Source organism: Podarcis liolepis, assembly GCF_965112155.1.
Source record: "Podarcis liolepis genome assembly, chromosome: 12".
Classification (NCBI taxonomy): Eukaryota; Metazoa; Chordata; class Lepidosauria; order Squamata; family Lacertidae; genus Podarcis; species Podarcis liolepis.
Window position 1 is genome coordinate 60,424,974 of NC_139563.1, and position 23,756 is coordinate 60,448,729.

At 45.2% G+C, this 23,756-nt stretch overlaps 1 protein-coding gene and 1 long non-coding RNA gene across 2 annotated transcripts; both read left to right on the top strand.

Annotated features, from left to right (window-relative positions):
• The first annotated feature begins 358 nt into the window (after positions 1-358).
• On the top strand, positions 359-2,299 carry LOC310690274. The gene is made up of 3 exons (XR_014518016.1): positions 359-500; positions 1,361-1,425; positions 2,037-2,299. It is a non-coding gene; the product is annotated as an uncharacterized lncRNA (long non-coding RNA).
• A 10-nt stretch (positions 2,300-2,309) lies between these two features.
• LOC310690273 (uncharacterized protein) lies at positions 2,310-22,657 on the top strand. The gene is made up of 5 exons (XM_083468973.1): positions 2,310-2,647; positions 2,811-2,892; positions 6,615-6,700; positions 21,017-21,157; positions 22,180-22,657. Exons 1-5 carry the CDS (start codon positions 2,486-2,488, stop codon positions 22,375-22,377), a joined length of 669 nt encoding a protein of 222 aa, XP_083325099.1. The 5' UTR covers positions 2,310-2,485; the 3' UTR covers positions 22,378-22,657.
• Positions 22,658-23,756: the final 1,099 nt, after the last annotated feature.

The following is a 23,756-nucleotide window of genomic DNA, read 5'->3' on the forward strand; positions in this document are numbered from 1 at the left end:
GGCGAACGCTCTTCTCGGCTGCCTCCGCAGAAGTCTAGTGTGCAGATCAAGGGAAGTCCGAGTCCCGCCTCTTCTGCCGCAATTTAAGAAGGATGCTGCCAAGCCGCCAGGAGGGAGAGGCTGAGGGCGCCTTGGGCGGAGAGCCAAGCCCAGCCCCGTTGGTCCGCCTCCCGCTGCTTCGCTCCCCCAGGGGCGGAGCCAGGATTTCTGTCCGGGGAGGGCATGACTTTCGGGGGGATAGAAGCGACGTGATCGGTCAGTCCCCCCCCCGCGCGCCCTCCTGGCTCCGCCCCTGGCTCCTCCTCTTCTGTCCCCTCAGCTCGGCTCCCACCTCCCCCTTGCTTGGCTTGGGGGGGGGGGGCGCCGCCGCTCCTCTGGGTCTCGAACTCCTCTCTCTTGGTCCGGCTTCCATTCTTCTCTTCTACAGAATTCAGCTCCCCTGGCTTCGGCAATCTGGGCCTTGGATCAGCAGTGCGATTCTGGCCACCCATAGAAATAAGGTATTCACAAGCCAGAAGAGAAAACCTTCCCCGTCCTAAGGGTTAAAAGCAACGGATCTGCCTTCCTAGAGGGGATGGGAAATCCGGGGGGGGGGTGCGGGTCCTCCAGAGCGAAGGTCACCCAAGGAAATCCTCTCGGGATCCGCCTAGGCGGCTTTGGAGAGAGAAAGCTCGGCATTCCAAGGGTTAAGAGCAGCTGAGCTGGGTTCCTAGAGGGGACAGGAAACAGTGGAGGAGGAAGAGGTCCTCCGGAGCCAAAAAGGGAGCGCCTGTCGCCTTGGCAACTTCTGCGTGGGCTGAGTCTCCTGTCTCCCCCGCCAGAGGGCGCAGTGGGGAGAAGGGAGTCCCGGGGGGGGGGCAGGGGACCCCCAAGTCCAGGGAGCAGAGAGACTCCTGTCCCCTTCCTCTCTGCCAAGCCGGGGAGGGGGACCAGGGCATTCCTCGGCATCCCTGGCCCCCTTCAGACCGAGGAATCCGGGCCATCTACTAGCAGACGTCGTAGTGGGAAAGAAAGATTTGTACGTAAAATAGATGCAGAAAGAAAAAAAGAAAGAAAGGAGAGCGTGACCCATGCAATCAATTGAGGAAGTGCAGTGTAAGCGGTGGAAGTCATTCAATGAAATTTTATTATTATTTGTTTATTGAAATACATGTAGAATAAATTTGGAAGAAATTCTTCCTACTTTCTTCGCTTTCTCTTTTTCTAATTTTTCTTTTTCCTTTTTCTTATTCTTTCTTCTTTTTCATTCTTCTTTTCTATATTTTTCTTTTTTATTAACAGCATTATGGAATTTTGGATATTTGTATGTAATTTATTTATTTATTTATTTATTTATTTATTTATATTGGGGAAATCGCAGGGGTCGGCACACCGGCAGTGCAATAGATGGGAAAACCTTCATGATCAAGGTGTCTCCTCTGCCAGGTAAGTATATATGTATGTGATTGTAACACTTTGTTAATTGATTTTGATTTTGTAATAATTATATTAAGGTAATAAAATAAAATTTAAAAAAAGGAATTGAATGTGTTCTCAAGAGTTGTTTTGGGGATTCAGGAAGGAGGGGTAGACCCTGGAGTTCATTGGAAAAATCGTGGGAAACAAATGCAATTAATAAAGAGACGGAGCCCAGCCCGTAATCTGACGGCTGCATTTTTCAGCTGTTTCTGAGTTGTCTTCAAGGGCAGCTGCACATGGAGGGCATTGCAATGATCCCATTGGATCCAGAGCATGGAATACCATGGCCTTGTCCTCTCATCCCAAAGAGACTGGGGCTGGCAAACTAGCCAGAGCTGGAAGGGGGCAATGCTAGTCACTGAGGCCACCTGGGAACCTCTAAGCAGATGTGGTGGTGGGGTTATGCTATGCAACAGTATTGTTATTTTAATTATTATAATTAGTAATTACCCATCCTATTATTTACATGCAGTTCACCCTAAGTTCCCAGGGCAGATTTCAACATTAAAACACTATTAAAAAATAGTTTAAAACTAGAACTAGAAGATTTCTTCTTCTTCTTCCTTTTTTTCTTAAAGAAAGCTCAGAGTCTGGCCTGTGGTGCAGTCCAATCCTGGTTCCTTCCAAGACTCATCTACACTTGCACAGGGAACCACCTTCTTCTCCTTCCCATTTATCAGTTTTATAACAGAACAGTGTCTTTGTTTGTAGAATTTGCCAGTACATCTCATTTGTTTGGATGGGCAGAACTTAGCAGAAGACCAAGGGGTTCCTTCTGATCTTTTGGAGATTTCCTGATAGCACAGATGGATGAGCAACACTCAGCTGGCCCTGAAGCAGGAAGAGGGATTCTGGGAAAACTCTGCAGAAGATCCTGGGTGAGGAGGACACTCTCCGCTCAGAGGTGCAGAGCCGGCAGTTCAGGTGGTTCTGCTACCAGGAGGCCAAAGGACCCCGCGAGGTTTGCAGCCAACTCTACTACTTCTGCCACCAGTGGCTGAAGCCAGAAAGGCACACGAAAGCTGAGATGCTGGACCTGGTGATCATGGAGCAGTTCCTGGCTGTCCTTCCAGCGAAGATGGAGAACTGGGTGAGGGAATGCAGAGCAGAGACCAGTTCCCAGGCAGTGGCCCTGGCCGAAGGTTTCCTCCTGAGTCAGGCAGAGGAGAGAAAGCAGGCAGAGCAGCAGGTGAGAGAGACTTTCCTCTGGGGCTCTGAACAGGAGGGACAGTATCCCTAAATCCCATCCTTTTTTTGGAATGACACTGGATACTCCTCAAGTTTTTGTCCCAGCCATTCCTTTTCTAACCCATCTCCACATTCTCTATTACAAATCCTTGTTGCTCTTTCAGGAAAAGGATCAGTCGGCAGCAACGGGTCCTGATCCCTCTGAGGCAGAGAGGACTTCGCTGGACACCAGAGAGAGGCCACTGGGTAAGGAGGAAGGAGTTGTTTCTCAGTCTGGCCACGTTCTGTTGACACTGGAAGTAATCCCTGGGTTCTTTCAGTATCTGAGGGAAGGACAAGAGATGTATTTTCACATAACTAAAATATGAAATGGGTACAGAGGCCAGAATGCACCTCTGAGAGAAGCACCATGCACTCCTGGCTCCCCTTTGTCTCTCGTAGGTGAAAGAAGGATGCCAGCAAGATCTCCTCCTCCATCTCTTCATCCTGGTAGAGGAGAAACAGTGGCTGAGGAATCGGATCACATAGGGGGAAGAAATCTTGGGGGGAAAGAGGCTGAGGGGTGGGGGAGACAGGGCGTTTCTGGGGGCAAAGGAATCTCCTGCTCTTTTTTCTTCTGTCAAATCTGGAAAACTGGCATGCTTGCACAGACAATGATTTGAAGAAATCAACATGGAGTTCCACCCATTTCCCCTAAGACCTGAAAGATTGCTGTGCCATAAATCTTATTAAACAAAGGAGAGCTGGAAGAGAGCCCAGAGCCCTGGAAGATAAAAAATGTGGCCTCGGGGGGGGGGGGGACCACGCTGAAAATCAACCTACGGTTAACAGCACAGAATAAAATGCTTCTTGCAAGTTAATAGATATATGGATTTGTTAAACACAATAGAAAGTCATATACCAGTGATTGTGATGATAAGACAGTGGGTTAAGATTGGAGTTAAGAAATTGGGGGGAAAACACTTCCAAAAAAAATTCCTTTAAAAGAATCAAGTCTCAAAACAAAAAAAAGTCCTTAAACAGTATTTAAAAGAATCCTTCCAAAAAAAATTTAAAAAATTGTCCAGTAGCACCTTAGAGACCAACTGGTCTACCTGCCTGAATCTGGGGAAAAACAAGAGAAGAACACAGAAACAAGTGAAAGAAACTTTCTCCCGATAGCCAGAACATGGGAAGCCCTCCCAATTTTTTTTAGTTTGGAATGTATTCAATCCATTAATAATTTTTTAGTTCATCTTCAGTGAAGGTTTGCCGGATCATAAATCAGCAAAAATAATGTAACTATATAAAGAGAAAATGGAAAAGGAAAAATGGAAAAGGGGGGAAACCACCAAAGAGGAATTCAAACAAATAGCCAGCACGTGTAGACACAAAGTCAGAAAAGCTAAAGCACAGAATGAACTCAGGCTTGCTAGAGAGGTTAAAAGCAACAAAAAAGGCTTTTATGGGTATGTTCATAGCAAAAGGAAGAACAAAGAAACAGTGGGGTCATTCAGAGGAGAAGATGGTGAAATGCAAACGGGACACAGAAAGGGCTGAACTCCTCAATGCCTTCTTTGCCTCAGTCTTCTCCGATAAAGAAAACAATGCCCGACCTGAAGAATTTGGAGCAAATGATTCAGCAAAGGAAACACAGCCCAGAATAACTAAGGAGATAGTACAATAATACTTGGCTAGTTTAGATGTATTCAAGTCTCCAGGGCCAGATGAACTGCATCCAAGAGTATTAAAAGAACTGGCAGATGTGATCTCAGAACCACTGGCAGTCATCTTTGAGAATTCCTGGAGAATAGGTGAAGTCCCGGCAGACTGGAGGAGGGCAAATGTTGTCCCTATTTTCAAAAAGGGGAAAAGAGAGGACCCAAATAGTCTTGGTTGACTACAAACTTGACATGAGCCAACAGTGTGACGCGGCAGCTAAAAAAGCCAATGCAATTCTGGGCTGCATCAATAGGAGTATAGCATCTAGATCAAGGGAAGTAATAGTGCCACTGTATTCTGCTCTGGTCAAACCTCACCTGGAGTACTGTGTCCAGTTCTGGGCACCACAGTTCAAGAAGGACACTGACAAACTGGAACGTGTCCAGAGGAGGGCAACCAAAATGGTCTTAAAAAACAGAAGTATTCCCGCTCACGGTGGCCACATTGGAGAGTTCTGATTCATGCAGTGCCAAACACGCAGGGCCCCTGCCCCCTGCATTCCGTCGGAGTGAGAGACAGTTAACGGACAATCCGCCAGTCAAAGCTTGCCCTCCCTGACCCGGTGGGGGGTCACAAGGATAATTGCTCTCATATTATCCTTAATTAACTGCATGGTCAGAGTCCGCTTTCATGGGTCCGCTGCACGCCATGGCAGTCCATGACGGAAGTCACAAATGCAACGTTTTAAGTGCGTTATACAAAGGTGACACTAGATGGCAATGGTGAGTTTATGGCAAATTCAATATATTTTTCAAAATGCTTCTTTTAAAAAGCATTTTCACAGCATTTTTAATATGTGTCTGGATTCCCCCACTCACACAGGGTCAACAGAATTGTTGCCCATCCGAAGATCACAAGGCCTTTTTTGCCTAAATCAACCCCGCAGGTGGTAAAAACAAAGAAGCACAAAATATTTTACACTGTTTTTTTAAAAAGAATTCCAACAATCTGAGGAGCCTTTGCTGTAAGGCTGCGGGGATCTCTACCCATTTAACTGGGAATAAAAGGCATTGAACTTAAAAGAACCTCTGAGTCGATGTGTAAAGGATTGCACTACAAAGGCCTAAAATGTTGAACCAGACTCCAGCTCAGTTGATAGAGCATGAGACTCATAATCTCAGGGTCGTGGGCAGCGGCGTAGCGTGGGTTGTCAGCACCCGGGGCAAGGCAAGTAATTTGCGCCCCCTAACCCATGGATTTGCGCCCCCTAACCCTACAAATCTATGCCTATGAATGATGGTCCCTCTCTCTCTCTCTTTCTCATATTCCAATTGATTCTCATTTCGCCGATCGATCCCCGAAGCTCTCACCCAGCGAAATTCGTGCGTAATTACGCTTCGCCACCCCTAATCCTGCCGCTTCCACCGGAAAATCATGACGGTGCGTTTCTCCTCTCCAAACTTTCCCCGGCCCTTTGCCGGCCGGTGCACCCCTTTTGGCTACGAGCTCCCCTCCTTCTCTGCCCGCTTCCGACCCCACCTCCCCGTCCAGCCTCCCTACCTCCTGAAAAAAGGCACCGGCGCCGAGCAGGACACCCCCATGGCCATCGGAGAGAGGCGGGGCCGAGGGAGGCAAGCCAATGGGCGAGGCGGGGGTAGGTGGCCACGGGGGCGGGCACTGCCGCAGTCCTCGGGTGGGCAAGGTAGGAGCAGGCAGAGGCTGGCCGGCCGCTCTGACAATAGGGGCAGGCCGAGAGCACGACAGGGCTGGGCCCTCTGGACTCGCCCCCCCCCCCCGATGTTGCGCCCGGTGCGGCCGGCACCCCTGGCACCCCCCACGCTACGCCACTGGTCGTGGGTTTGAGTCCCATGTTGCGCAAATGATTCCTGCATTGCAGGGGGATGGATTGGATGACCCTTGGTGTCCCTTCTGACTCTACAGTTCAATGATAAGCAAAGTATACATGACTATAACTCTCATAATAATAAATTTTTATTTATACCCCGCCCTCCCTGCCCAGAACTGGGCTCAGGGTGGCTAACACCAATAAAATTACAAGAAAACATAATGGGGGGGGCAGTTAATTAAAATAAGGGTTAAAATACAATTTAAAATGTATTAAAGATCTTGTTTGGAGTGTTACTTTAAAAAAAAAAATTTGACCGCAATAGATTTTACTCCAAATGATTTTTGCATGAAGTCTATTTCTAGGCATGCAGGTTTTTTTTAGAGAAGACAAGTGGCAAATAAATGGCAACTGTTCTCTAGGCAAGAAACATGACACTTTTCTTCATTTTCTTCCCTTTTCTTTCCAACTTTAAAAGCAGACAAAATCAGCTACCTTGTCCCAGGATTCAGCCTAAGAGCAGTTGTCCCTGCCCAGCAGAAGACATCCAAGCCTAGATGCGACAAGGTAAGTCCTGAGTATCATAGATGACATGGGCGGGAGGGGGCGGCATACAATCTGAGGAAAGAAGAAGAGAGAAGTTTGACTTTCTTTCTTAGCACAGGTCTTAGCAGGGAGACACTGAACGAAACATTCAGAGGCAAAGCTCCCTCAGAACTACCAAGCCAATCAGAGTGCAGGCTTCCTGAGTAAGCGTCAGCAAGCAAAAGCTCCACCTTTCCCTCTTTTGGTTATTTGACTTGAACGTGAACACAATTAACCTGGAACGACCTCCTGTTGGAAGAGTGAACTTCGAACAAGACCTTTTCGTGAAGGAGCGCGGGAGGTCATCCCCCCCCCGCCTGCTTAGCACACTCAGGCCCTGAGGGACAATCTAGAGGTCTCCAGCTGTTTTTAACTACAATTCCCATTGTCCCTGACCACTGGTCCTGCTAGCTAGGGGTGATGGGAGTTGTAGTCCAAAAACAGCTGGAGACCCAAGTTTGGGAAACCCTGATCTAACACTGTATTGTAAGAAGCTTTAAGGTTCCTGGGGTTCTGTGGGGGAAGAAAGACCATTCATGGCGCATGAGGGTGCTTCTAATGTCTGGTGCAGAGGGAACTCATAGAATCATAGAATCACAGAGTTGGAAGAGACCACAAGGGCCATCGAGTCCAACCCCCTGCCAAGCAGGAAACACCATAAGAGCACTCCTGACATATGGTTGTCAAGCCTCTGCTTAAAGACCTCCAAAGAAGGAGACACACTCCTTGGCAGCAAATTCCACTGTCGAACAGCTCTTACTGTCAGGAAGTTCCTCCTAATGTTTAGGTGGAATCTTCTTTCTTGTAGTTTGGATCCATTGCTCCGTGTCCGCTTCTCTGGAGCAGCAGAAAACAACCTTTCTCCCTCCTCTATATGACATCCTTTTATATATTTGAACATGGCTATCATATCACCCCTTAACCTCCTCTTCTCCAGGCTAAACATGCCCAGCTCCCTTAGCCTTTCCTCATAAGGCATCGTTTCCAGGCCTTTGACCATTTTGGTTGCCCTCCTCTGGACACGTTCCAGTTTGTCAGTGTCCTTCTTGAACTGTGGTGCCCAGAACTGGACACAGTACTCCAGGTGAGGTCTGACCAGAGCAGAATACAGTGGCACTATTACTTCCCTTGATCTAGATGCTATACTCCTATTGATGCAGCCCAGAATTGCATTGGCTTTTTTAGCTGCCGCGTCACACTGTTGGCTCATGTCAGGTTTGTGGTCAACAAGACTCCTAGATCCTTATCACATGTACTGCTCTCAAGCAAGGTGTCACCCATCTTGTATTTGTGCCTCTCATTTTTTTTGCCCAAGTGCAATACTTTACATTTCTCCCTGTTAAAGTTCATCTTGTTTGTTTTGGCCCAGTTCTCTAATCTGTCAAGGTCGTTTTGAAGTGTGATCCTGTCCTCTGGGGTGTTAGCCACCCCTCCCAGTTTGGTGTCATCTGCAAATTTGATCAGGATGCCCTTGAGTCCATCATCCAAGTCATTGATAAAGATGTTGAATAAGACCGGGCCCAAGACAGAACCCTGTGGCACCCCACTAGTCACTCTTCTCCAGGATGAAGAGGAACCATTGATGAGCACCCTTTGGGTTCGGTCAGTCAGCCAGTTACAAATCCACTGAGTGGTAGCGTAGTCAAGACCGCATTTTACCAGCTTCTTTACAAGAATATCATGGGGCACCTTGTCAAATGCCTTGCTGAAATCAAGGTAGGCTGTATCCACTGCGTTCCCTTCATCTACCAGGCTTATAATTCTGTCAAAAAACGAGATCAGGTTAGTCTGACATGACTTATTTTTCAGAAATCCATGCTGACTATTGGTGATCACAGCATTCCTTTCTAGGTGCTCACAGACTGTTTGCTTAATGATCTGCTCCAGAATCTTCCCTGGTATTGGTAACTCCGGTTTCTTCTGAGTTTGAGGGTCCACAGCAATTGGCTCCCCCTTTCCCCCTTTGGGAAAAGAGAGGGGGCAGAGAGTTTGGCAGGTTGACCAACTCTGCCTCTTCTGGCTGTCCTCGCAGGGAATACCAGGAGGTTGTCTGAATGCAACCTGCTGCTCAGGTTTTCACTCTCTCTTGGCAACCAACAACCGTGCTGCAGGTGGAGTGCCACAAAAGAGAACACCCTCTCCCAATTTCAGTCATGGGGGGAGGGTGGGGAAACCCGTAAGAGGCTGCGGTTGCAGGTATTAGTTCTCTTAAAAAGCGGGAAGAGCCTAGGGTCAGCATATCTAGGACAAAAGTGTGTCATAAGAATGAAAGATGAGGCTGCAGCCTGCACAGTCCAGCATCCTTATCTCACAGTGGCCAACCAGATGCCCATGGGAAACTGGAAAGCAGAATTTGAACACAGCCCTCTCCCCTTCCTGTGGTTTCCAGCAACTGGTATTCAGAAGCATTCCTGCCTCCAACAGTGGAGGCAGAGCAATTAGGACATGCTGAACTTTTCAACTTTCAAATTCCCCAAATGAGGAATACTAAAGAGTTGTCATAGGGACGCAGGTGGTGCTGTGGGTTAAACCACTGTGCCACTTGGGCTTGCCAATCAGAAGGTTGGCGGTTCGAATCCCCACCACAGGGTGAGCTCCCAGTGTTCGGTCCCAGCTCCTGCTCACCTAGCAGTTCAAAAGCACACAGTGCAAGTAGATGATAATGATAATGATAATGATAATGATAATGATAATGATAATGATAATAATAATAATAATTTATTTATATCCCACCCTCCCCAGCCAAAGCCAGTATCGCTCCGGCTGGAAGGTAAACGGCGTTTCCGTGTGCTGCTCTGGTTTCGCCAGAAACGGCTTAGTCATGCTGGCCACATGACCCAGAAAAACTGTCTGCGGAAGCGGACAAAGGCAGGCTCCCTTGGCCTTAAAGCAAGATGAGCACCGCAACCCCAGAGTCATTTGCGACTGGACTTAATTGTCAGGGGTCCCTTTACCTTTACCTTTAAAGAGTTGTAAGATGACTTGGGAATTCAGAAGATGTGGTTAAATTAATATAATTTAGTTTTGCGTGATAAGTAAACTATGTGTAAAATTGCATACAGATCATTAAAACAATTGTCTAGTACTTGCAATCTATTATTATTATTTAGTATTACCCGACATTTTCAGAAGGTAAAATTGAAATTCTTTGGTTTTCCAAAAGCAGTTTATGTAGCTGGTGGGGTCTCCTCACTGTGACTCACCAAAACCTTCCCCAACCCTTAGAATGCCCTCTATGGACTCAAGCTACGGGATTCCAGGAGCATAGAGACAGTCCACCAGTACTTGCACTTACTCCTGACGTTGCCTCTCGAAGAGGAAACAGAGAGGTGAGTGAATGTGTGGGATGTCAGGGGGGAGGAGAGCCAGACTGGGACTGCGCTCACATGGAGATTCTCAACCTCCAGCCGTGTCCTGGAAGAGCCTACTCCTTCTGAACCCTCCTGCTTCAAGCAACTCCTAGCTCGTCCCTTCCCCAGGCTGCTCCCCAGTGTCCCACCACCACAATCCAGGGTCCCCCTGGGCAGGCGGTGCCCCCCACTCTTACTCATCCACATCACCCCACAGACCCCACCAGCCCTCTGTCCTTTCCTGATTGGTCTCTGCTCGTGACCTTCGTTCCTCCAACTACACCACCCTCCAAGGATTTCGTGCCCACCCAGTCACACCCTCAAAGCCCCTTATAGTAGGAACCGCTTTTCAGTATTCAATATATCTGGGGCAGATTTGGTTAGTTTTGGGTTACATCAGAGCAGCCAACAAGTGGCCCTCAATGCCTTTCTTGGCAGCCCTCAGCAACCTTTGAGGCACCCATACACACCTGTAGGCCTTGCACCGCCTTCCCAAAGCTGGGTAAGGAGGTGCTGGGCTTTGGGAAGGAGGCATGTGTGATCTGTCAGGGTCCTAGAGTCCTCCAGCTTCCTTCCCAAAGCCTAGTTAGCTCTTTCCCAGCTTTGGGAAGAAGGTGGGAAGGCTCTAGGTCCCACCAGAGCCTCGTGCCTCCTTCCCAAAACCCAATGCCTCACCTGCCTACCTTTGGGAAGGCAGCATGTGGGCCGGGGTGTGTGTGTCAAATTTTGGCCTTGCTCCCCTCTCCCACACGACAAGTCAGTGTGTGGCCCACAGGTTCTGTGCTGAACTACTCTTGTGGCCCACTTGGTATGAGAAATTGGAGCACCCTGGTTTAGATGGTGCATATTTCCGCTCTAGCGCCTTTGGGTGAGGGGTGGATTACAAATACTTCCAGTGTATAAATGATGCATTTTAATGTAGTTGGGTGTTTAATGAAGCCAAGAACTGTATCACAAGATTCGAAAATGTCAGAATGCAAGGCATCCTTGCATTTCAAGCTGCACATGAGTCTGGGAGTTGTGGTCTGGTCAGTTCACATCAGAATCCACAGAAATATCGTTCTTCAAACCACCCCTATTATTATCCAGGATGGAAGGATCTGTTCAAATTGGTTCTCTAAGTGTCTCATTTCTCCACATAAATTTGGTTCCCCACATTTTGCAGCAATCTGCTTACGCAATCACATTTATCCTCTATCCCTCATGTTCACTAATTGCAATCAAGAAAACAACATGTTTGATGTGCCTCATTCTCCCTAGGAATTTTCGGAGGCAATTGGTGTGGCTTCATACCGCCACTTATCTCAAATATTGATGGCAGTGCGGGATTTTGGCCACGAGGCCATTGCAAGGAAGACTGAGATGTCTGAAGTAAGGGTGTGAAGTGAGGAAGAAGCATAGCAAGAGTTTAGGTCAGCCATCCCCAGCCTGGTGCCCCTTCCCCATCCGTGTGTTGTGGCAGCTTTACCTGCAGCAATTGCATGTTGATTGCCCTCTTAAAAGACAAAGTCCAGCAACTGGAGGAACGTGTAGCTACGCTCCAAAGAATTAGAGAGCTGGAGCTCTTCTTGGAAGCAACAGAGCACACCGTCTCCACCAAGGAGGAGACAGGGGACTCCCCTGAGAAGGAGGCTAGTTCACCAACACAGGAGCCAGATATATGGAGAAACGTGACTCAAAGAAGTAGGAGGCCCAGGGTTCGCTCTGATTGTTTAGAAATACACAATCGCTTTGAGGTCCTCTCCCCTACCATGGAAGACGAAGAGCAGACTCCATTTGAGGATCTCTCCCTCATTACAGTCGATATGATATATGAAGACGAGCAGCAAAGTCAGTCCTCGAATGTGCAGGCGACCTTGGAACGGACAGCTCATGGAAGAACCCCGACCAAACCTAAGAGGAGGCGTGTAGTGGTGATAGGGGATTCCCTACTGAGAGGAACAGAAGCAGTGATCTGTGGGCCTGACAAGATGTCTCGGGAAATGTGCTGTCTCCCCGGGGCTAAGATCCAAGATGTAACTGAACGACTGCAAGGAATCATAAAACCCACTGACAAACACCCCTTCCTCTTGGTTCATGTGGGAACCAATGACACTGCAAGCAATAGCCTCCAGAAGATCAAAAGAGACTACGAGGCTCTGGGCAGGAAATTGAAGCAACTAAATGCACAAATTGTCATCTCATCTGTCCTCCCAGTTGAACGACGTGGCCCAGGGAGAGAGGGAAAAATAGTGGAAGTGAACAGCTGGCTTCGCAAATGGTGTAAACAGGAACGGTTTGGATTCTTAGATCACGGACTGCAGTTTCTTGAAGATGGACTTCTGGCAAGTGATGGGCTGCACCTCACAACGGTTGGGAGAAATGTTTTTGCCAAAAATCTCAGAAACCTCATCAGGAGGGCTTTAAACTGACTAATGTGGGGGAGGGAGACAGTGCTCCTGAAGGTAGGAGTCTATCAATTGATGAAGATGATCATCCAAATGTCATAGACCAAATGGAGCAAACAGCACGCAGACCTAGTGGTGGGAGGAAAAAATCCTTAAATAAGAGACACGGGGAATGATTAATGGACTTCAATGTCTGTACACTAATGCACAAAGCATGGGAAATAAACAAGATGAGCTTGAGCTCTTGGTACAGCAAACTAAATATGACATAATAGGCATCACTGAAACCTGGTGGGATAAGTCCCACGATTGGAATGTAAAAAGGGGGGGATACAATCTATTTCAGAGAATCAGACCAGACAAGAAAGGAGGAGGAGTGGCGTTATATGTCAGGGATGTGTATACCTGTGAAGAGATCCAAGATTTAGAACCTCAAAGCCAAAGTGAGAGCATTTGGGTCAAAATTAAGGGAGAGAAGAATAACAGAGACCTCATTGTGGGAGTTTACTATAGATCCCCAAGCCAAACGGAGGACATAGATGATGCCTTCCTGGAACAGATGGCCAAGCATGCAAAAGGAAGGGAGATAGTAGTAATGGGGGACTTCAGTTACCCGGATATTTGTTGGATGTCAAACTCAGCCAAGAGCATAAGGTCAAACAGATTCCTCACTGGCCTTGCAGACAACTTCATTGTCCAGAAAGTGGGAGAAGCAACAAGAGGAACAGCCATTTTAGATCTGGTCCTAACCAATGTTGATGACCTGGTTAGTGGGGTAGAAGTGGAAGGATCATTAGGCGCGAGTGATCATGCTCTTCTGAAGTTTACTATACAGCGGAAAGGAGCAGCCAAGCATACTAGGACTCAATTTCTTGACTACATAAAACTTAGGGAAGTGCTGGGTGAGATCCCATGGACAGTAATACTAAGAGGAAAGGGAGTTGATGAAGGCTGGGAGTTTGTTAAGAGGGAGATAGTAAAAGCACAACGTCAGGCAATACCAATGAGATGGAAACATGGAAGGTGCCTAAAGAAGCCAGGGTGGCTATCTAAAGAACTTTTTACTGAGTTAACATTTAAAAAGGATGTGTACAAAAAATGGAAATGGGGGGAAACCACCAAAGAGGAATTCAAACAAATAGCCAGCACGTGTAGACACAAAGTCAGAAAAGCTAAAGCACAGAATGAACTCAGGCTTGCTAGAGAGGTTAAAAGCAACAAAAAAGGCTTTTATGGGTATGTTTGTAGCAAAAGGAAGAACAAAGAAACAGTGGGATCATTCAGAGGAGAAGATGGTGAAATGCAAACGGGACACAGAAAGGGCTGAACTCCTCAATGCCTTCTTTGCCTCAGTCTTCTCCGATAAAGAAAACAATGCCCGACCTGAAGAATTTGGAGCAAATGATTCAGCAAAGGAAACACAGCCCAGAATAACTAAGGAGATAGTACAATAATACTTGGCTAGTTTAGATGTATTCAAGTCTCCAGGGCCAGATGAACTGCATCCAAGAGTATTAAAAGAACTGGCAGATGTGATCTCAGAACCACTGGCAGTCATCTTTGAGAATTCCTGGAGAATAGGTGAAGTCCCGGCAGACTGGAGGAGGGCAAATGTTGTCCCTATTTTCAAAAAGGGGAAAAGAGAGGACCCAAATAGTCTTGGTTGACTACAAACTTGACATGAGCCAACAGTGTGACGCGGCAGCTAAAAAAGCCAATGCAATTCTGGGCTGCATCAATAGGAGTATAGCATCTAGATCAAGGGAAGTAATAGTGCCACTGTATTCTGCTCTGGTCAAACCTCACCTGGAGTACTGTGTCCAGTTCTGGGCACCACAGTTCAAGAAGGACACTGACAAACTGGAACGTGTCCAGAGGAGGGCAACCAAAATGGTCAAAGGCCTGGAAACGATGCCTTATGAGGAAAGGCTAAGGAAGCTGGGCATGTTTAGCCTGGAGAAGAGGAGGTTAAGGGGTGATATGATAGCCATGTTCAAATATATAAAAGGATGTCACATAGAGGAGGGAGAAAGGTTGTTTTCTGCTGCTCCAGAGAAGCAGACATGGAGCAATGCTCTTAACGACTGCAATAGGTCTTACAGGAAAAGGCAAGGGGTGAGAAGGTGAAAAATGGCTTAGTCATGTATAATGAGATAAGAATCCAATGTCTTTGTTCAGACCAGGTCTCTCCATGGTTTTAAGTTTGGTAATGAGTTGCGATTCAGCAGCTTCTCTTTCCAGTCTATTTCTGAAAGGTACAAAGACATTGGATTCTTATCTCATTATACATGACTAAGTCATTTTTCACCTTCTCACCCCTTGCCTTTTCCTGTAAGACCTATTGCAGTCGTTAAGAGTCGTCAACAGGCTCATCTCAGCTATCTGCCTATCACCCATTCCCACCACCCTTCTGAGTAATACCCCTCCCCACCTTCTCACTATATAGAAGGATCTGGCAACTTCTGTTTCAGTGTATCTGAAGAAGTGTGCATGCAAACGAAAGCTCATACCAAGAACTAACTTAGTTGGTCTTTAAGGTGCTACTGGAAGGAATTTTTTTATTTTGACTATGGCAGACCAACACGGCTACCTATCTGTAACTCTTAGAGTTTGGAAGACGGGACACCTCTCCAACTGAGGGGAGGGAGTAGAACCCAAGAGAGAAGGCAGTCGGCAGGCTGGGAGAGGCAGAGAGAAAGAGGGAAGAGGTTTCAGCTGCATCCCGGGGCAGGGCAGCTGCCCAATTTGCTCTCGTGCAAGGGTTCTTCTGCCTTACGGGAGTGCCTTCTCGTCCCATTCAACTATGTTTTAGAGTAGACCCATTGAATTTAATGAACATGACTAAGTTAGGCCCATTCATTTCGACAGGTCTACTTGAAGCAAAGCATAGCTGTCACTCTCTGTGTTCACCTCCATATATTTGTCAATTAAGTGAATTATTACAAAGGCATAGTAACTGTGTGCGGATCTAACAGTTCCATAACCTGAGGGGGCCTTGGGGTCATGTGCCCCCGACTCTCCAATTCTCCAGCCCAGAACCTTTTCCTTCCACTTTCAGTTAACTTCCATCAAGTGTTACTTCAAACGCCCCAAACTATGGTTATTATTCACTATGATTTGTTCAAAGGAGCCAGTTTACTAATCCATGGTTCGAAGTTGGCTTGCTTCAGTTAGCCTTTGTTAAGATTGACTGCATTGTGTCCTGATATGGGCTGTGGTTAGTTAAACATGGAAGAAAAAGCTTCCGGTCTCCTTTTTGCAACTGTGCTAGAGGAGAAGGGAGCAGGAGCCGATGAGTCCAAGGCTCATTCACACAATAATAAACCATAGTTTATCACAGAGGTAACCAAAATGGTGCCCTTCAGATGCTACAGACTGCAACTCCCATCCCTCCTGAAATGAAACCCAGGAGTGTGATGCCCCTGGATTTTTGTTGTGAGTTGGGAAATGACAAAGGAAATTTTCCAACCCTCACTATGGAGAAGATGAGCAGATTCACCTGGTTCATTTTAATTTAAAAAAAGCATCTCCCATGGAAAAGAGCACCAGTGGTCAGTGTACCCTACACTGTCCTGCACTTTCTCACTGGTTGACTGACCAAACCCAAAGAGAACACCTTCATGGTTCCTCGTCATCCTGGGAAAAAAGTGACCAGTGGGGTTCTGTCCTGGGCCCGTTGTTGTTCAACGTTTTTTTTTAAAAAAAAAAATGACTTGGATGAAGGAATTGAGGGGATGCTCATCAAATTAGCAGATGACACCAAACTGGGAAGGGTAGCCAATGCCACAGAAGACAGAATCGGGATTCAAGATAACCTTAACAGATCGGAGAACTGGGCCCAAACTAACAAAACGAAATTGAATAGGGTCAAATGTCAGATTCTACATTTAGGCAGGAAGAACCTGATGCACAAATATAGGGTGGGGGAGCCCTGGCTTGCCAGCAGTTTGAGTTTCCTGGGGGGGGGGGGAAATACAAAATTTGTAAGTCTGCACAACAACTTGTTATTGTTGCTTAGTCGTTTAGTCGTGTCCGACTCTTTGTGACCCTATGGACCAGAGCACGCCAGGCACTTCTGTCTTCCTTTTTTTTTAATGAAATTTTTATTGGTTTTTCAACATTTATAAAAACACATACAATACACAATACAAACAAACAAACAAACACATAAACACACAAGTATAATTTCAGATCTTTTCTTTTCGTAACCCTTGCTTCACTGACTTCCCCGTACCTCCCCTTTCTGCATCCCTATTTCCAAATTCATTTCAGCAAATCCTCCCCCTTACATTTATTTAATTTTCCCTTGTTCTTCTCTTTTACTTGATCTTTTACAGCTGTAATCCCCTTTTTTCTATAACCTCAACATTTTAACACTCATTAATTTTACAATATTTCTTGAGATAAATTTTGAATTTCTTCCAATCTTCTTCCTCCGTCTCTTTCCCTTGGTCTCGGATTCTGCCAGTCATTTCAGCCAGTCCCATGTAGTCTATCACCTTCATCTGCCATTCTTCCAGAGTGGGTAGATCCTGTGTCTTCCAATACTTTGCGAGAAGAATTCTTGCTGCTGTAGTAGCATACATGAAAAAAGTCCTATCTTTCTTTAACACCAATTGGCCGACCATGCCCAAGAGAAAGGCTTCTGGTTTCTTTGGGAAAGTACATTTAAGTACCTTTTTCATTTCATTATATATCATTTCCCAGAACGCCTTAATCTTCGGGCACGTCCACCAAAGGTGGTAGAAAGTACCTTCAGTTTCATTACATTTCCAGCATTTATTATCGGGCAAATGATAGATTTTTGCAAGCTTGACTGGGGTCATGTACCACCTGTAAATCATTTTCATAATATTCTCTCTTAAGGCATTACATGCCGTGAATTTTATACCGGTGGTCCACAACTGTTCCCAGTCAGCAAACATAATATTATGGCCAATGTCTTGTGCCCACTTAATCATAGCTGATTTAACAGTTTCATCTTGTGTATTCCATTTCAGCAACAAGTTATACATTCTTGACAAATTCTTAGTATTGGGTTCTAACAGTTCTGTTTCTAGTTTTGATTTCTCCACCTGGAAGCCAATTTTCCTGTCCTGTTTGTACACCTCCATTATTTGATAATAATGGAGCCAATCTCGTACTTTAGACTTCAACTTCTCATAGCTCTGTAATTTCAGTTTGTCCCCCTCTTGTTCCAGAATTTCCCAATATTTTGGCCATTTGGCCTCCATGTTAAGCTTTTTCGCAGCTTTAGCCTCCATTGGCGACAACCACCTTGGAGTTTTATTTTCCAGCAAATCTTTATATCTAATCCAAACATTATATAATGCTTTCCTCACAATATGATTTTTAAAAACTTTATGAGCTTTCACCTTGTCATACCATATATATGCATGCCATCCAAAAACATTATTGAACCCTTCCAAGTCTAAAATGTCTGTATTCTCAAGAAGTAGCCAATCTTTCAGCCAGCAAAAAGCTGCTGATTCATAGTACAGTTTTAAATCCGGCAGGGCAAATCCCCCTCTTTCCTTTGCATCAGTTAAAATCTTAAATTTTATTCTGGGCTTTTTGCCCTGCCAGGCAAATTTCGAAATATCTTTCTGCCACCTCTTGAAACATTCCATTTTATCAAGTATTTGCAATGCTTGAAATAGAAATAACATTCTAGGCAATACATTCATCTTAATGACAGCAATTCAACCTAACAAGGAAAGCTTCAAGTTTGACCATATTTCTAGATCCTTTTTAACTTCTGTCCAGCATTTCTCATAATTATCTTTAAATAAATTCACATTCTTAGATTTCATGTTAATCCCCAAGTATTTCACTTTCTTGACCACAGTTAAACCTGTTTCATTCTGGAACCTCTCCCTTTCTATACCTGTTAAGTTTTTCTCCAATACTTTAGTTTTTTGTTTATTCAGTTTAAAACCTGCAACTTGACCAAATTCTTGAATTAATTCAAGTACCCTTTTCGTACTAGTGTCTGGCTCCTGTAATGTAAGTACCAAGTCGTCTGCAAAAGCCCTCAATTTGTACTGTTTAGCTCCGACCTGTACCCCCTTAACCAGCTCGTCCCTTCTGATCATGTTTAGCAAAACCTCCAGGACTGATATAAAAAGTAATGGGGATATTGGGCACCCCTGTCGTGTCCCTTTTTCAATTTTAAATTCTTCCGTTACCACATTATTTACAATTAGCTTTGCCTTTTGTTCAGAATATATTGCACCCATACCATTCTCAAATCCTTGGCCTACCCCCATCCCATGCAGATTCTTCTTCATAAAACTCCAAGAAATGTTATCAAAGGCTTTCTCCGCATCCACAAATATCAGTACTGCTTTAGTATTTATATTCACTTCTAATAATTCCAAAATGTCAATAATATTCCTCACGTTATCTGACAAATGTCTTCCTGGGAGAAAGCCTGCTTGGTCCTTATGAATCTCTTCCATCAATACTTTTTTCAGTCTTTTTGCCAAAATGTCTGCAAAAATTTTGTAATCCACATTGAGTAGTGATATAGGGCGGTAGTTCTTGAGCTGAGTCTTTTCAGTCTCTGTTTTCGGTATGAGTGTAATGCACGCTTCTTTCCACGATTCTGGCGCCTTTTTCCCTTCTAAAATTTCGTTGCAGACTTCCTTCAGAGGTTGTATCAACCACTCCTTCAAAGCTTTGTAGTATCTGGAAGTCAACCCATCTGGTCCTGGAGATTTTCCCAGTTGCATATTTTGAATGGCACCCTCTATCTCTTGTTCAGTTATTTTCTGGTTCAAGTCCATTTTACTTTGCTGAGAGATTTTTTGTAGTCCATATTCGTTAAGAAACTCATCTATACCCCCTTCATTCTCCGGTCCTTGTGAATATAATTTTTTAAAATAACTCTGGAAGCAGTTTCTAATCTCATTTGGCTTATAAATGTTCTTTCCTTCAACCTCTAAGCTTGTAACCATATTTAATTTTTGTCTTTTCTTCAGTTGCCAAGCCAGAAGTTTACCACATTTATCTGCAGATTCAAATGTCCTTTGTCTCATTTGTTTGATCTTCCATTCTATTTCTTGGTTCATCAATTCCATATATTGCGTCTGGTATAACTTAATTTCTCTCAAAATCTCCTGGAACTTTGGTTTAGACCTCAATTTCTTTTCTCCTTCTTTAATCTTTTCCAAAATCTTATCCTTCTTCTCATTTTGATTTTTCTTCTTTATTGAGTTTTGTTGTATTAAAAAACCTCGCATCACAGCTTTACTTGCGTCCCAGATTGCTCTTTTTTCCACATCCGTTTTTAAATTTATTTCAAAATAGTCTCTCAGAGTTTTTTGTGCCTTTTTAAAGACCTCTTCATCTCTAAATAGGGTGTCATTCATCCTCCATCTAAAGGAGCCAGCTGTTGTTAACTTCATCTCCATCTTTACGGCATTGTAGTCGGAGCAGGTTTTTGGGCAGATTTCTACTTTCTTTATCTTTGGAGCCATCCCACTAGTAACCCAAATTTGGTCGATTCTAGTCCATGTCATCATAGCTTCAGAAAAGAAAGTTCCCTCTCTCTCGAGAGGGTTCTTTGTTCTCCAAATATCAATCAAGTCCATGTTTTCAGTCAATTCAAAGAAAGTCTTTGGTAGTCTCCCCTCTTTAGAAACTACCTGTCTTTGTGCTTTGTCCATATTTGTGGATACTACTCCATTCATATCTCCCATCAGGATTAAATTATAATCCAAATAGTCCAGCAAGATCTCATGCAACTTCTTAAAGAATTCCGACTTCCCTTCATTTGGTGCGTAGATTCCTAATATCAGAAATTTTTCTCCTTGAACTTGGATTTCAATTGCCAAAAGTCTTCCTTGTTCATCTTTAAACATCAATTTCGGAGATAATTTTTCCTTTGCATAGATTACCACTCCTCTTTTCTTAACTTTATCAGATGAAATAAATTCCTGTCCTAATCTTTTATTGATGAGTAGTTTCCTATGCAACCTTGTCACATGTGTTTCTTGTAAACAAATCAAGTCCAATTGCTCTTTTTTCAATATATGAAAAACATTTCGTCTTTTTCTGGGAAGGTTCAAACTATTACAATTCCAGCTTAGAAGTTGCAGAGACATCTTGCCGTTATTTACTTTCTCCTCCAACTGCTCCAAGTAGTCGCTCGTCCTTCGCCGGTGATTTAAGTCCAAATGTTAAGTTTTGGATGTCTGTTATTTCCTTTTCTGCTAGGGTTGGTTCCACTTCAACCACCTCCTTCAGAAGATCTTCCTCATTATCTCTTAAAAATTGCTCTTTATCTTGCACAGATCTTATTTTAGTTTTCCTTCCTTTGTACTTCTGTCTTCCACTGCCTCCCGCAGCTTGGTCAAACTCATGTTGGTAGCTTCGAGAACACTGTCCCACCATCTCGTCCTCTGTCACCCCCTTCTCCTTATGCCCTCAATCTTTCACACAACAACTTACTGACTACTAATATTTTCCCAGCTGCTAAAAGGTCCCAACTAAATGGTGATTTGCCTCCAATTGCACTTAAGGTTCCCAAACTCACTTTCCCCATCCTTACCCTCCAGAATACTAGCGAGATGAATGCCAGTATCACCGTCATCCTTTGCTGCGGGCAAATGGCATTTGGGGCACGGCCAGATGACCTGCATTTCTTTGTTGATCTCATCATGGAGGAGCTCCTCTTTAAATTCCAGAACACCAGGAAGGTATGGCTCTGATTATCCCACGGACTCCAGTTGTTTGTTCTCTCAGCTATACCATACTTTTCCGTGTATAAGACAAGGTGTTTTTTATTATTATTAAAAAATGATGTTTAAAAATGAGGGTCATCTTATACACGGAGAGTGCATGGGGGGACGTGGGATTGGTTGCCGCTGCAAGCCGGAGATAGTCAGTGGCTATTGTGCGTGTTATTGGTAGCTGCGGCAAGGGGTGGTGTTGATTGGCTGTCACTGCGGAAATTGGGAAGGTGATTGGCGGTTTCTGCCGGCGAGGGACAGACAATAGGTGGGTTTTGCGACGTGTGTGAGTGGCAGCATAGGTCCAGCTGGTGAGCAATTTTTGGAATCCCCTTCCCCAAATAGCTGAACAACTGTGGGTAATCCTCCCCCCCAAAAGCTCAGCAACTCTGAGCAATCCTCCCCCAATTTTGCAGTCTCCCAAATTTGGAGTCTCCCAAAATAGGGGGTGTCTTATACACGAAAAAATACGGTATATCCTTCCTTTCTCCTGTCATACGACTCCAGGAGGTGTGCAAACATTTCTCCAGTGGTCACCATCTAGGCACTGAGCAGACCTCCCAAGCTCCGTCAAGGTCCTTTCACCACATGCCTTCAGACTGTGCCCTAGGGCAGGGTCTTTGGCTTCATCCACCGAAGGGTTGTAGACTGGGGTGTATACTGACTCCACACTTAGGACCAAATGGGGCATTACAGTGGTACCTTGGTTCTCAAACTTAATCCGTTCTGGAACCCAAGTGTTCCAAAACCAAGGCATGCTTTCCCATAGAAAGTAATGCAAAATGGATTAATCCGTTCCAGACTTTTTTTAAAGAAACCCTAAAACAGCAATTTAACACAAATTTAACTATCTAACAAGACCATTGGGTTAGGGTTAATTTTTGGATTACCCTAGTAAGGATTAGAATTAGGGTTAGGGTCAGTATGGCTTTATGTTTCCTTGTGATTTTGATTCAAACTCAATTTTATAAAATCCCTTCTCCTTTCAGAACCAGGCTTTGAAGAAGAGCTTTATGAAGGCAGCAACTCTAACAACCAAGGCGCTTGTGCAATCGAATGTGGGACATGTCACCTTCCCCCACAAAGAGGAGCTCACCTTCTGCATCATAGTGAGTAAAAAAAAAGAGGGGGATCTCCTGGGGTTTCTTTTCAGAGCGTTGTTGCTGTTTTTTTTAATAGCTGTGTAGGTCTAGCTCTGGGTTGCATGTTCTGACCATCTGGCCCCAAACCATTTCTGGGTGGTCACGTTCTGCTTCAGCTCAAGTTTCCAAACCCTCTTGAAAGGCAGCCCTACATTGTGGCAACCTCAGCAGGATGTCACCAGCGCCTAAGTGAAAGAGGCTAGGTTCTCCCAGGAGCAGAGGGCTGTCGATGGCTCCCAGCCATGATTGCTATGTTCTACCTCCACAGAGGAAGGAAGCAATGTTTCTGAATATCAGTTGCTGGAAGCCACAGGCTCTTGGGCTCATGGTCTGCTCCCTGGTTTCTCACAGGCATTTGGTTGGCCACTGTGAGAATGCTGTGAGGATGCTGGACTAGATGTGCCCTTGGCCTGGTCCAGAAGGCTGATCTTACAAAAGTCGAAGCCAGGAGCCCCATGCCAGCAATACAGAGCCAGGTGACTGGACCTTCTGCTTCTAGGGATCTGAATTGAGGAAAATGGGGTTGCTAGGTTAAAGGATTTGAGGGCAAAGAGTCTGAGCCGTGTAAGCTACAAATAATGCTGCCAGAGACACTTGACCCATCACAATGATGTAACAACCAGAGACTTCGGGTGTATATTTTTGATTTTAATCATGTTTCCATATTTATTGCATTTAACATTTGGCTAGAATGCATCCACGAATGATTCCTGCATGCCTTCATTTTGTGACTCTCGTGCCTCCCTCCTACGCTGCATTTAATTTTATTTGTTTGCTTGTTTGTTTATATGCTGCCCATCTGACTGGGTTACTCTAGCCACTCTGGGCGGCTTCCAACAAATTAAAACACAACAAGACATCAAATATTTAAAACTTCCCTATGCAGGACTGCCTTCAGATGTCTTCAGACGGAAGTATAATTATGTATCTCTCTGACATCTGATAGGAGGGTGTTCCACAGGGTGGGCCCCACCACCGAGAAGGCCCACTGCCTGCTTCCCTATAACCTCACGTCTTGCAGTGAGGCAGCTGCCACAAGGCCTTCTCAATAAACAACAACAGCCCCCACTAAAGATTTGATTGCTATGGCAATGGAGGTTAAAGTATGATAAAAAGGGACCTCTGACCATTAGATCCAGTCGTGGCCGACTCTGGGGTTGCGGTGCTCATCTCGCTTTATTGGCCGAGGGAGCCGGCGTACAGCTTCCGGGTCATGTGGCCAGCATGACTAAGCCGCTTCTGGCGAACTAGAGCAGCGCACGGAAACGCCGTTTACCTTCCCGCCAAAGCGGTACCTATTTATCTACTTGCACTTTGACATGCTTTCGAACCGCTAGGTTGGCAGGAGCAGGGACCGAGCAACAGGAGCTCACCCCGTTGTGGGAATTCGAAATGCCAACCTTCTGATCAGCAAGCCCTAGGCT

Coding starts and splice junctions, on each gene's coding strand:
- LOC310690273 (XM_083468973.1), top strand. CDS start 2,486: ATGCTGGACCTGGTGATCATGGAGCAGTTCCTGGCTGTCCTTCCAGCG. Junction 2,893..6,614: donor CACCAGAGAGAGGCCACTGG/GTAAGGAGGAAG, acceptor CTTTAAAAGCAG/ACAAAATCAGCTACCTTGTC. Junction 6,701..21,016: donor CCAAGCCTAGATGCGACAAG/GTAAGTCCTGAG, acceptor CTTACCCTCCAG/AATACTAGCGAGATGAATGC.